The sequence below is a fragment of the Dama dama genome, chromosome 29 (assembly GCF_033118175.1).
Source record: "Dama dama isolate Ldn47 chromosome 29, ASM3311817v1, whole genome shotgun sequence".
NCBI classification, from domain to species: domain Eukaryota; kingdom Metazoa; phylum Chordata; class Mammalia; order Artiodactyla; family Cervidae; genus Dama; species Dama dama.
Window position 1 is genome coordinate 46,449,763 of NC_083709.1, and position 14,141 is coordinate 46,463,903.

General features: G+C 38.3%; 1 protein-coding gene across 3 annotated transcripts in view; it reads right to left on the bottom strand.

The window, feature by feature from the left end:
* The window catches only part of IL33 (interleukin 33), a 59,411-nt gene that overhangs the window by 12,433 nt on the left and 32,837 nt on the right, over positions 1-14,141 (bottom strand). For 2 of the 3 annotated variants that reach the window (XM_061132408.1, XM_061132411.1), the window contains exon 2: positions 2,968-3,075. In XM_061132408.1, the coding sequence (XP_060988391.1) occupies positions 2,968-3,064 (97 nt within the window). In that variant the 5' untranslated portion in view covers positions 3,065-3,075. Of the gene's footprint in view, positions 1-2,967; positions 3,076-13,575; positions 13,676-14,141 lie in introns of those variants that run through there. The other variant, XM_061132410.1, reaches the window with a different exon arrangement.

A 14,141-nucleotide genomic window follows, 5' to 3' on the forward strand; every position in this document is an offset into this window, starting at 1 on the left:
CCAAGCACTAATTTCACCAAAGGTCTCCCCTCACTGTTTACTATCTTTGACCTGTCTGTGGCATTTGACTTGGGGACCACATCCTTTCTGAACCCTTCTTCCCTTACTGTTGTATCAGCACTCTTCTTGGATTCTTTTTGTTTCCCTCTGACCACTCCATCTCTGTCTCTTTGTTGTTCTTCCTTCTCTGCTTGCTCCTAAAATGTTGGTGTTCCTAAAGATTTTGTCCTTTGTCTTTCTTCTCAGTTTAGACTTTCTGGGCAATCTTGCTTGCTCCAATGACTTCAATCATCTTTTTATATGTTGATGATTCCCCAAACTGTAAGTAGACCTTTGGTCTCTCTCCCAAGCTTTGTATCTTTTATTTTTTCTCCACAGAAATTTTGATGCTGTGGGGCATTTTGACTTAAGTTCCCTTAAACATCCCTATTTCTATCTATGTAGAGCCTCCTGAATTCTGGATATCTTGACCCAGATGACCTACACCTACTCCAAATGCAAATACACTTACAGTAAAAAAAAAAAACTAAACTTTATCTATGCCCAATATATTCCTGAAGAATTCCCCATCTTTAAAAATAGTACCGTTGTCTGCCATTATCTGCCCAACTTCAAAATCAGAGAGCTGAGAATTATCCATTTCCCCACCTGTCTCCATTCTTCAATTTATTCAGTTTGTTATTAAGCCTTACTGAGTTCATTTTCTGAATGTGTCTGAGTTGTAGTTTTTCCTTTCCATTCTGTCATCTTGGGTCAGGCCCTCGTCATCAGCCCCTTAAGATGAATGCAGTAGACCTCTGACCAGTCTGTTTCTACTCTTGCCTCTTTACTGTATCTTCACTACCACCAACATGATCTGTCCAAAGTAAAAATTCTCATTATTTCCCAATTAAACATTTTCAGTGGTTCTCTGTTATCCACAGGATAAAGTTAAAGCTCCTTCACTGTAACAGAAGATTATCTTATAGACAGCCCTAAACTAAAGGGGGCGATCCCTATTCTGTTCTGCCTCCGGCTATTGCCATGTAGGGATATATGGACCCAGTTGTTGCTAGATCTTCAAATTTCTCCTGAGAAACCATAATTCAGATTTTTATGCAAAATCTCCCAATTTTTAAATGTTACCTCAATTGAAAAACAACAGTAACACTGTTCAGGCCAACTAAAATACTTCTGTTGAATGGATATGGGCCAAGGCTTCCTTATTGTGACTTCTGAATAGATCCATAAGGACACTGGATTGTCAGGGCAGGGAAAGGATTAATGGATATGAGGGAGAGGAAATAGTCGGGGAGAATGGGCTAACTCTGAGGAGTAGCTTCCTGGAAAGGAGATAAATTTGGGGAGAGGCTTTCCTCTAACTCCTGAAGTTCTGTACTATGTTGGCACTAGAGGTGAAAACTAGAGGTGAAATGCTCTGGTGCTGACCACAACTCATGTGGGATCTGACTGTATGGATACCGGTAGAGGTTAAGTACTGAATGTTGTGGCTTTTCCACTGTATAAGATCCTGCTAGCTCAGAGGAGGAGAAGGTATTAAAATGGACTTTGTTGCTTGGGTACTCAGAGCAGTTTATTTACAAAAATAAGGTGTGACATTTCTTGCACCTTCAGTTTTGAGAAGCAGTTCATATCTGTCAGATACCACATAGGTATCTGTTGAAATTTTAGCCAGAAGTGTTTAAATAATGACAATTTTAGTATTAAACTGAACCAGTTATTATTGGAAGGGGAAAATCTGCTAAGGAACAATAAAAATAATGTAAAGAGATTTTGGGGATACTCTTTATCATTGTTTCTCTAAATGGCATAAATAAGCTGTTGGGTCCATTGCACCCTTAAAGGATGGGTTACATTTTCATTTTCCATTAATGCCAGCGACTCTGGTATATATTCCCAGCCTGCTGCATCATATCAGTATCTATAGAGAGCCCACATCTCCTAGGGTACAAAGAAAATGCATTCTTTATTAAGAGGGAATTTGGGGACACAGAGTCACTTCTAATGAGTCACTGTTCTTGAAAGGAGCATTTTGACTCAGACATAAATAAAACAACTAACTTAGCTGTGATTTCCTGGTGATTCAGAAACCACAGCAGATTGGTCTTCCTACTTATAAGAGAGGAGCATTAATGGGCCAGAGCCTCAGGGAAGACAGAAATGATATTCTGTCTGACATTGTTTTCTCTTCTAGCCTTACATGTTCAGGGAAATGAAGAGGAGCACAAAAGACAAAGATATGCCAGTCCCCAGTACCATTTTTCATTCTCTTTTTTGTCTCAGTACACCAGAGCTCTGTTAATTCTCTTGTGTTACTGCTCTCAGATGAAAAACATGAGTGTAAATTTGCATAATTTTTTCCTAGGATAGGTAATTTTAAGAATCAAAGATGTTAATAATTCTTTCATCTTGAAGGTATGGCTACTCTCTGACTTTATCTGCCCTTCAACTTATTTCAGACACTTTGAGTTTGCAGCTGGATAAACTTGAGCATCATTTGGTCAGTTCTGCTTTATTGGTGCCCGGATTATTCAAATATCTTCCCTTGTTATTCTCTACTTTATCTGAAGACAAGACCAAAAATTTGATATAGCAAAGGTCTTAATAAATGTTTGCTGAATAAAAGTTGGTCAGTTTAAATTTTTGTTAGGTGATCTGGGAAAAAGGTTTTGGGATTCGGTGGCAGTAGGTTTGGGTAGAGAAGGAATTGATATGACAGGCTGTAATTATATTTATCACTATCAGCAGGTTTACATCACCTAAGCCACTCCTGTTCTGTGATATATCAAATAAACAAAAGTTGGCCCTTTATAGTCTGATTTTACAACCAAAGCCTTCTCTATTATACACTTATGAACCATCTTAGTAGTTTTTAATAAGGTAGCATGTATAAACATTGGAATAATAAAGATTTGGTAACAGATAAACAATAGTGTGTAAAACAATCAGAAAGACTTAAGTCCTTACTTCTCAACTTGGGAGATTTTACCAAGGCTTTGCCTGCTGAGCTTTTCATCTTTGCTGGAGAAATTTTGGTGGTTGAATACTTCATTTTAGGCTTCATTTTTCAGGCTTCTGTTGAATTAAAATATAATGTTAGGTCAATTGTCTCAACTTGAAAACAAACAGAAACAACTGTGGCTAACTCAATATAAAATTGATAACAAAGCTACATAGAAAAATAATTCAGTAAAATTTGAATATAGTATTCTGAATACACACACACACACACACACACACACACACACTAGGACTATTGTCAGAGGGTGAAAAGAATTCCAGTCTTTACTTTGTGGGCTTGTTGTTAGTGGAAATATTGGTTTGGAAATTCTGAGACTGTTTTTTGCTGTACTATGGAATAGAACAAATGTATTAGTGTTATAGGATTTTCACTGCAGTGAAAAGGAGATATAAATATACAATAAAAGTAGAAAACAAATTCCTGTAGTGTTAAATTTGAATTATCAGTATCAATGTGCCTGTATCTTAGTTTCTAACTACTTTATCCACTGAAGGGAACCAGGATTCTAGATCTGGGTTGGGAAATAATAGAAGTGAACATTGAGTATCTCATTGTGCCAGAAAGCAGTGAATCATTCAAAAACTAGTGAGATTGTGTCAAAAGGACATAAGAGTCCCCTTGAAGGGTCTCCTGCTGCACAAATTTAGCATAGTTTGAGCATCAGAAAAAATGATGGTATTTGACTCTAAAGCATTTTATTAAAAAAAAAAAAAACAATGCTGCAAGTCCATAGCATTTCTTAAGAATGAATAAGATTTATTCATTATGGAAGGAATGATAGAATTAGATAAATCACCATTTTTCAGCTCCCAACTTAATATTTGATTCAGGCAAGGATCATCAATGATGCTGTTCCTTAATTATCAAGCTGGGTCATTGTGCCATTTTGAAGTAATATGGAATTGTCTTATAAATTGCCTAGGTCAGGAAGATTCCTTGGAGAAGGGAATGGCTACTCACTCCAGTATTCTTCCACAGAGAATTCCATGGACAAAGGAGCCTAGTGGGCTACAGTCCGTGGGATCGCGAAGAGTCAGACATGACTGTGTGAGGAACGTTTTCACTTTCACTTTCATGTGTTCTCTCAGTAGGGTATTGCAACCAGGCTTCATGGTCAAGGTAAGGCACTGTTGCTGTGGTTTGTGGAGGGAGCAAGATTGCTCCTCCAGTCTTAAATTCTCTCTATTATTGCCTGAAATTCTATAGTAGTTGATACTTCTTTTAGTAAGCATTGCTCTCTTTGTGCTAGATTTTAAAAAAATTGAATCCAAATTATCCCAAGAGTGGTTACTATTTAAATCTCTTATAAACTTCATTAGGACCAGCTCTTCTAGCAGAGTAAAGGAGGAACATTGAGTTCCTGGGTTAGAAGACTCATTGGAAAAGAAACTTCCTGCACCTTTATTTTTGTCCCTTGCCAAGTCCCCAGTAGGCTGAAATTCCAAATTTTCTTTTATAAATGGAACTAGAATCTTACACAAAGCCATTCTGTTTACAGACCGTCTCATGAGCAAAATCCTTCAATGATAGCGTAATTGAGATACCCTATTCTGCCTCTAGAAATGAATGTATCTTCCAGGGAGTAAATATTATCCTTGCAGAGCATGAGGGGCTCACATCAATCCTTATCTTCTTCTTCTGATTCTACTACCTTTATTGATCAAGAACAGTGAACATAAGAAGCAGAGAAACTTAGACATCATTTACTGAGCACCCCACCCTCCCATCTCTGTGAGTAGGCTAGGACTGAAAGGTTAAGTGCCTCGCCCAGGTTCACAGAAGCAGAACCAGGAATAGAATCTAGTCTCCTGATTTCCATCTTTATGCCAGAGCTTCCTGACCCTGGCTATTCTCTTCTCCCTACAAATGTAGAAAGAAGGTAAGCAGAAATGAGAATTCAGCTTCAAATGCTCAAGCAATTGTCCAAATTGTTTTAAATAATAAATTTCAGAATATGATATTTAATTTGTAACCATAATGGGGGATAGTGCATTTCAGTAGCTTTATTGTGTTAAATTTTAAATTGTACAGAAAATAGTTCAAATAGTACCCTGCACACAGTAGGTGTTCAGGTAATATTTTACTGATAACATGAAGATTACATTGCTGAATTTGTTTTTCTCTTTTATCCAAGAATCCTATGTCCTATAAAAAAATCCCTTGGATAGCCATTTTTAAAAGTTGTATTTTCAAATAAATCTAGGAAATATTTCAATCTATATTCCACTTCTTGGAAAGTCAGAATTCATATTAGCATAGTAAAGGTGCTGACATTCCCTCAGTGTAGAATTGTGGGTACCTTTGTTTAACAAATTATTTTCAGTGATTATTTGATCTCAAATAATCTCCTCAACTCACTCTGTTAGCATTCCCATGGTTAGTTTGAGAGAACACACTTGGAGGAACTCTGTTCTAAACCAATATTGGCCTGTGGATTCATGTAAGATAGATAAAAAACTGAAATATAACATTTAAAATGGAGTCATTGACACAGAAAAGGTCAACTGCTTTTTAAGGAGCATGTGATAAGTCAAAAGCAGGAAATATTTTCTAATCTTTGTCTGAAAAACAAAACATTTTCTTTAAACAACCTACAAATCTTTTACCTTAAAAAATACAATCACTCTTTTAAATTTTTTCTTTAGGCTTAAAATTTACTGTTTATTCTCTTATTTTAAAATCAGATATATTAGAGTATGGCATTATAAATATTACTGTTCTTTTGAGCTGCTCTTTCCAATAATATATGGCAAATATTCTCACATACTGGTTATGATACCCACCTAAGTTATAAATGTGAAGGGCTGGTCTCAAATGATGAGGCTTCCTGTTGTCCACACTTGGTAGTAGTTGATGCAGTTATATTCCAACTCTACTTATATATACACACTCTTGGATTAAGAAACGTTGGGTGACAGCATTAGATTAATGAGGCAATCCTAGTAAAGCCAGCTGAGTAGGTTAGAATGTGTGGGAATGCATTCTTATTCCTGTCAGGGGACATTCAACTCTAAGGGATCCAATATGTTATTCTCTTCTTTTGTGTGCCGTTTCTCAAGGACTCTCTGTTCCTTTTCAGTTCCTGGGAAACGGGAATGAGCAGAGCTGCATGCAGTTCTCAGGACTAAGATCATGAGAAAGGGCACCTTCTTGGATTGTTCTCAGTGACTCCCTTCAGTGACTTTTTACTTCAGTTCAGTTCAGTTCAGTCACTCAGTCATGTCCGACTCTTTGCAACCCCATGAATCACAGCATGCCAGGCCTCCTGTCCACCACCAACTCCCAGAGCTTACTCAAACTCATGCCCATCGAGTCGGTGATGCCATCCAGCCATCTCATCCTCTGTCGCCCCCTTCTCCTCCTGCCCCCAATCCCTCCCAGCATCAGGGACTTTTCCAATGAGTCAACTCTTCACATGAGGTGGCCAAAGTATTGGAGTTTCAGCTTCAGCATCAGTCCTTCCAATGAACACCCAGGACTGATCTCCTTTAGGATGGACTGGTTGGATCTCCTTGCAGTCCAAGGGACTCTCAACAGTCTTCTCCAACACCACATTCAAAAGCATCAATTCTTTGGTGCTCAGCTTTCTTCACAGTCCAACTCTCACATCCATACAAGACCACTGGAAAAACCATAGCCATGACTTGACAGACCTTTGTTGGCAATGTAATGTCTCTGCCTTTTAATATGCTATCTAGGTTGGTCATAACTTTCCTTCCAAGGAGTAAGTGTCTTTTAATTTCATGGCTGCAATCACCATCCGCAGTGATTTTGGAGTCCCCCCAAATAAAGTCAGCCACTGTTTCCACCATATCCCCATCTATTTCCCATGAAGCGATGGAACCAGATGCCGTGATCTTAGTTTTCTGAATGTTGAGCTTTAAGCCAACTTTTTCACTTTCCTTTTTCACTTTCATCAAGAGGCTTTTTAGTTCTTCTTCACTTTCTGCCATAAAGGTGGTGTCATCTGCATATCCGAGGTTATTGATATTTCTCCTGGCAATCTTGATTCCAGCTTGTGCTTCATCCAGCCCAGCATTTCTCATGATGTACTCTGCATATAAGTTAATTAAGCAGGGTGACAATATACAGCCTTGACCTACTCCTTTTCCTATTGGGAACCAGTCTGTTGTTCCATGTCCAGTTCTAACTGTTGCTTCCTGACCTGCATACAGGTTTCTCAAGAGGCAGGTCAGGTGGTCTGGTATTCCCATCTCTTTATGAATTTTCCACAGTTTATTGTGATCCACACAGTTGAAGGCTTTGGCATAGTCAATAAAGCAGAAATAGATGTTTTTCTGGAACTCTCTTGCTTTTTTGATGATCCAGTGGATGTTGGCAATTTGATCTCTGGTTCCTCTACCTTTTCTAAAACCAGCTTGAACATCTGGAAGTTCACGGTTCACGTATTGCTGAAGCCTGGCTTGGAGAATTTTGAGCATTACTTTACTAGTGTGTGAGATGAGTGCAATTGTGCAATAGTTTGAGCATTCTTTGGGATTGCCTTTCTTTGGAATTGGAATGAAAACTGACCTTTTTCAGTCCTGTGGCCACTGCTGAGTTTTCCAAATTTGCTGGCATATTGAGTGCAAAACCTTCACAGCATCATCTTTCAGGATTTGAAATTCCATCACATCCACTAGCTTTGTTTGTAGTGATGCTTTCTAAGGCCCACTTGACTTCACATTCCAGGATGTTTGGCTCTAGGTGAGTGATCACACCATCATGATTATCTGGGTCGTGAAGATCTTTTTTGTACAGTTCTTCTGTGTATTCTTGCCACCTCTTCTTAATGTCTTCTGCTTCTGTTAGGTCCATACCATTTCTGTCCTTTATTGAGCCCATCTTTGCCTGAAATGTTCCCTTGGTATCTCTAATTTTCTTGAAGAGATCTCTAGTCTTTCCCATTCTATTGTTTTCCTCTATTTCTTTGCATTGATCACTGAGGGAAGGCTTTCTTATCTCTCCTGGCTATTCTTTGGAACTCTGCATTCAAATGGGAATATCTTTCCTTTTCTCCTTTGCTTTTTGCTTCTCTTCTTTTCACAGCTATTTGTAAGGCCTCCTCAGACAACCATTTTGCCTTTTTGCATTTCTTTTCCATGGGGATGGTCTTGATCCCTGTCTCCTGTACAATGTCACGAACCTCCATCCATAGTTCATCAGGCTCTCTGTCTATCAGATCTAGTCCCTTAAATCTATTTCTCACTTCCACTGTATAGTCATAAGGGATTTGATTTAGGTCATACCTGAATGGTCTAGTGGTTTTCCCTACTTTCTTCAATTTAAGTCTGAATTTGGCAATAAGCAGTTCATGATCTGAGCCACAGTCAGCTCCCGGTCTTGTTTTTGCAGACTCTACAGAGCTTTTCCATCTTTGGCTGCAAAGAATATAATCAATCTGATTTCAGTGTTGACCATCTGGTGATGTCCATGTGTAGAGTTTTCTCTTGTGTTGTTGGAAGAGGGTGTGTGTTATGACCAATGTGTTCTCTTGGCAAAACTCTATTAGCCTTTGCCCTGCTTCATTCCATACTCCAAGGCTAAATTTGCCTGTTACTCCAGGTGTTTCTTGACTTCCTACTTTTTCATTCCAGTCCCCTATAATGCAAATGACATCTTTATTGGGTGTTAGTTCTAAAAGGTCTTGTAGGTCTTTATAGAACTGTTCAAGGTAATCTATTCAGTTATGTCCCTCTTACTCAGGATATGGAATGCTTTCTGGCCTTTTAAAGATTGTTATTTAATTGGCTTTGTTTTTGCTCAATTTTTTTTACTGCCTAAAGCTGCCTTGTATGAAGATATATAAATGTGCGTTTCTGCAAATAAAGCACCCTTGTTTCACTAGAGACTTGGGTCCCCTGAGTCCCTCTTCTCATTGACTTCAGTCTCCACGGCCCGGTCTACAGAGACTGTGACAAGTGGCGCCTGAACAGGGACCTGGTGAAGCCCTTGGCAAGCAGACGGAGTGACTGTTAGGACCTACGGAGGTCGGTAAGTGTGGGGTTATGGGACAAATGGCTCGAAAGCCCCCACCACTTTTCTACTTTACTTCATCATTTATTTAAGGTTCAAGGACTTTCGGTTTCATGTCAGCAGATAGAGTCTTGTTTCCAAACAGTGGTTGAATATAATCCCTGGTTCTTTGATGAAGGCAGTTCCAATTTAAAAGTTTGGAACTGGGTTAAAAAAAAAATTTAAACAAACCACAAGATGGGGAGAAAATATTCCAATAGATTTCTGGCCCTTGTGGACCCTCAATAAAGCCATAATCTTGCCATTTCAAGGCAATTCTAGCATCCCTGATATTCGTCAACAAGCGTAACGCTCATTATATGAATATAAATTAGATGATAAGACTTTACAAAAGGCCCAATTAGAGCAACATAAAATGTTTCAAAACTTTTCCACCATCCCTGCTCCCGCTGTCCCAAGCCCACCTCCTCCTCTAGTAATGGGCACAAAACCGAAGGTCCCCTCAATTAGAGGACAAAGTGAATCTGATGATGATTCTTCTGCTGCTCTGACACTAAAGCCAACAATACTTTTTTTATGACAATAATAAGCCCCTAACACACACTTATATTTATGAATCCAGACGATCCACTCATTCTCCTTCACAACGAAGCTTTCTGATTTACTGACTTTGCAATCTCAAGTCTGAAGCTGATGGTCTTTTTGCCTTTCCTGTGTTAAGAAATATTAATGCTCAAGGGCAACTAATACCTCAATACGAAGACATTGATTTTTCTCACATGCAACAAATGAAAAAGGCTGTAACTATGTACGGCCCTCATTCACTTTTTCTAAAGAGCTTCTAAACACTATGGCATCTTCTATTGAAAATTTTATTTCTTATGATTGGCGAATTTTGATAAAAGCTCTTCTTAAACCAAGAAAATATCTTCAATAGATAATATGGTTTCATGATGTAGCCCAAGATCATGCCAATTCTAATGCTCGAACTGGCACTCCCCAAAACCAAATTACTTTTGAAATGTTAACTGGTATAGGACAATTTGATTTGGTGGAAGTTCAAATACAGTGCCCTCCTTTGTTGCATGAGCAATTAAAAGAAGTTGCCCTTGACGCTTGGGATCAAATTACTCCTCAAGGGGAACCTAAAGGTAGCTACACAAAGATATTACAAGGGCCTAATGAAGCCTGTGCTAATTTTTTAGCTAGATTGGGAGTTGATATCTCCCATAATGTTGTCAGAGAAGAAGCCAAAATACAGTTAGAAAAACTGCTTACATATGAGAATGCGAATCAGAAATATCAAAGAGCCATCGCTCCAGTTCATGAGACCCAGGAATGTTATTATTTGAAGGCTTGTCACAACTTAAGATCAAAAACTCAGAAAATGCAAATGTTAGCTGAAACAATGGCTGCTACCTTTAAAAAGGGAAATGAAGATGTTTTGTTTATGGAGATAAGAGTTATTTTAAAAAAGATTGCCCTAAAACACATACACATACACACACACACAAATTAAAACTATTAAAAAGCCTCCAAAAGTCTGCCCTCACTGTCATAAGGGGATACACTGGGCCAAAAAAATGTCAATCTAAATATGATGTTGAGAGAAATCCTATCTCAAGAAACTCAAAGATGGGGACTCCCCAGGTCCCCATCAACAAAAACCAGAGGCAAACTCCATCTTTTCCCTCAAATCCTCAACATCCGGCAATGCTGCCGTCAATATACCAACCCTATATTATTTTCTTCTTTTTCCTCAAGCAGTCCCTTCTAGAATACTATACCTTTACACCCTCTGGACCGAGAGAGATTTGCTTTCTCTCTCCCTTATCCTATCATATCAGGCCTCACAAACGATGTCAATAGACTGTATTGCCTCAAAAAATGATGAATTCTCCCACCATATGTCAATATCATATAGCCGAAGCTCTTAAACCTATGAAAAAACAGTTTTCTAACTTTCTTGTTATTCACTATATAGATGATATATTGTTTTCAACTCCTTTTATTTTAAAAACTCAACAGATGTTTAACATAGCTCAACAATACTTAAAAGAGTCTGGATTAATCATTGCCCATGAAAAGATTCAAACCTCTACACCTTACCATTACTTAAAATTTATTGTTAACAGACAACATGTTACTCCTCAACTAACACAGATTCATGTTAATAAATTATCAACCTTAAATGATTTTCAAAAACTTTTAGGTGATATAAATTGGATTAAACCCTCTATTTATTTTTTAGACCCTCTTTAGGCTTTACAAATTATCAACTGACTAATTTATTTAACACTTTAAAAAGAGACCCTAATTTAAATAGCCCTCGTTCACTTTCACAAAAAACACAAGAAAAACTTTATTTAATACAAAATAAATTGCAAAAGCAGTTTCTAACTCATATTAGACTTGATTTACCTCTAGGGTTATTTATACTCACCTCTCTCCATTCTCCCACAGGACTTCTTGCCCAACAAGAACACCCAATAGAATAGATCTATACGCATTTTAGAGGGACAAGGTCACTTACACCCTATCTTGATTTGATCGCTCTAATCCTTATCAATGAAAGAAATAGAGCTAAGACTCTTAATTGGCTCTGATCCTCATAAAATTGTAAAACCTATTAATAAATCTCAATTTGAGAATGTATTACAAACTTCTACCAATTTCCAAATAGCTTTTCTAGAATATTTTAGAGAAATTTCATTTCATTATCCTTCTAACAAACTCTGAAATTTCTTCAAAAATACAAAATTTATTATCTTTCACATTGTCATATCACAACCTATACCTCCAACTGATGTTTTGTATATAAGACTAAAAGTACTAATCATGAGAAATGCTGGGCTGGAAGAAGTACAAGCTGGAATTAAGATTGCTGGGAGAAATATCAATAACCTCAGATATGCAGATGACACCACCCTTATGGCAGAGAGTGAAGAAGAACTAAAAAGCCTCTTGATGAAAGTAAAAGAGGAGAGTGAAAAAGTTGGCTTAAAGCTTAACATTCAGAAAACTAAGATCATGGCATCTGGTCCCATCACCTCATGGGAAATAGATGGGGAGACAGTGGAAACAGTGGCTGACTTCATTTTTTTGGGCTCCAAAATCACTGCAGATGGTGACTGCAGCCATGAAATTAAAAGACGCTTACTCCTTGGAAGGAAAGTTATGACCAGTCTAGATAGCATATTAAAAAGCAGAGACATTACTTTGCCAACAAAGGTCCATCTGGTCAAGGCTATGGTTTTTCCAGTGGTCATGTATGGATGTGAGAGTTGGACTGTGAAGAAAGCTGAGCGCCGAAAAATTGATGCTTCTGAACTGTGGTGTTGGAGAAGACTGTTGAGAGTCCCTTGTACTGCAAGGAGATCCAACCAGTCCATCCTAAAGGAGATCAGTCCTGGGTGTTCATTGGAAGGACTGATGCTGAAGCTGAAACTCCAGTACTTTGGCCACCTCATGCGAAGAGTTGACTCACTGGAAAAGACCCTGATGCTGGGAGGGATTGGGGGCAGGAGGAGAAGGGGGCGACAGAGGATGAGATGGCTGGATGGCATCACCGACTCGATGGGCATGAGTTTGAGTAAGCTCTGGGAGTTGGTGGTGGACAGGAGGCCTGGCATGCTGTGATTCATGGGGTCGCAAAGAGTCAGACACGACTGAGTGACTAAACTGAACTAAACTGAAAAATGCTAAAGCCTCATTCTGGTCTCTCAAAGAATATAAAGTTTTTTATACTAAATTTCACTCTGCTCAACAAAATAAATTACATGCTCTAATTCAGGTTATTTACCTATATCCTTACCCTATTAATATAGTTTCTAATTCTTTATATTCAGTTTTTGTATTACGATATATAAAAACTTCTACCATAAATTCTAATCAGTCTATTATTCAACAACTTTTTCTTGAACTACAATCTATTGTTAAGAACCGCACTTCCCTCATTTATATTACCCATATTCAAACACATTCTTGTCTTCCTAGCCCTACGGCTCATGGCAATGAACAAGCTGATAAACTTGTCTCTTTTGCTACTCCTGAAGAACAACATGCTCTATTACACGATAATGCTGGCTCATTACATCAAATTTGGAAAATTCCATACCAACATACTAAAGAACTCATTAATAATTGCTCTACTTATAGGCCCCTACATCTTCAACCCATTACACAAGGTATCAATCCTCGAAGATTACAACCCAATGAACTATGGCAAATTGATATAACTCATTGCCCTGAACTTTCTCCCTCTTCCCTCCTACATGTCTCAATCATACAAATTCTTCTTTTATATGGGCCACACCTCTCCGAGGTGAAACTACACGACATGTTATAACCCACCTGTTAGCTTGCTTTGCAATAATGAGAACACCTAGTTCTATAAATGAAAAAGGAAATGGCAACCCACTCCAGTACTCTTGCCTGGAAAATCCCATGGACAGAGGAACCTGGTAGGCTACAGTCCATGGGGTCGCTAAGAGTCTGACATGACTGAGTGACTTCACTTTCACTTTTCATTTTCAAGCATTGGAGAAGGAAATGACAACCCACTCCAGTGTTCTTGCCTGGAGAATCCCAGGGACTGTGGAGCCTGGTGGGCTGCCGTCTATGGGGTCGCACAGAGTCGGATGCAACTGAAGCGACTTAGCAGCAGCAGCAGCAGTTCTATAAAAACAGACAATGGCCCTGCTTATATTTCTAAACAATTCAAACAATTTTTACAATCATTTTCTATTAAACATATTACAGATATTCCTTATAATCCACAAGCACAGGATTGTGCTGTGGATTTGAATGAGCACATTTGAATGAGCCCATCACACACTGAAACAACAAATGAAACTATAACTATTGTTAATACAGCTTTATTTGTTTTAAATTTTTTAAACGTACCACAAGGAGATATTTTGACAAAAGCAGGAAAACATTTTGAGGCATTGAAGGACACCTCCCTTCCTCTGCCCATTTGGTATCAAGACGGGTTGACTAAACAATGGAAATCTGGAAAATTAATATTACAGGGAAAAAGGGTATGCTTGTATTTCTCCAGATGGATCCAATGAAATCAGTTGACTCCCTCTTCAGAAGATCCACCCCAGGGGAGCCACCAGCATTCAAGATAGAGAAGAAA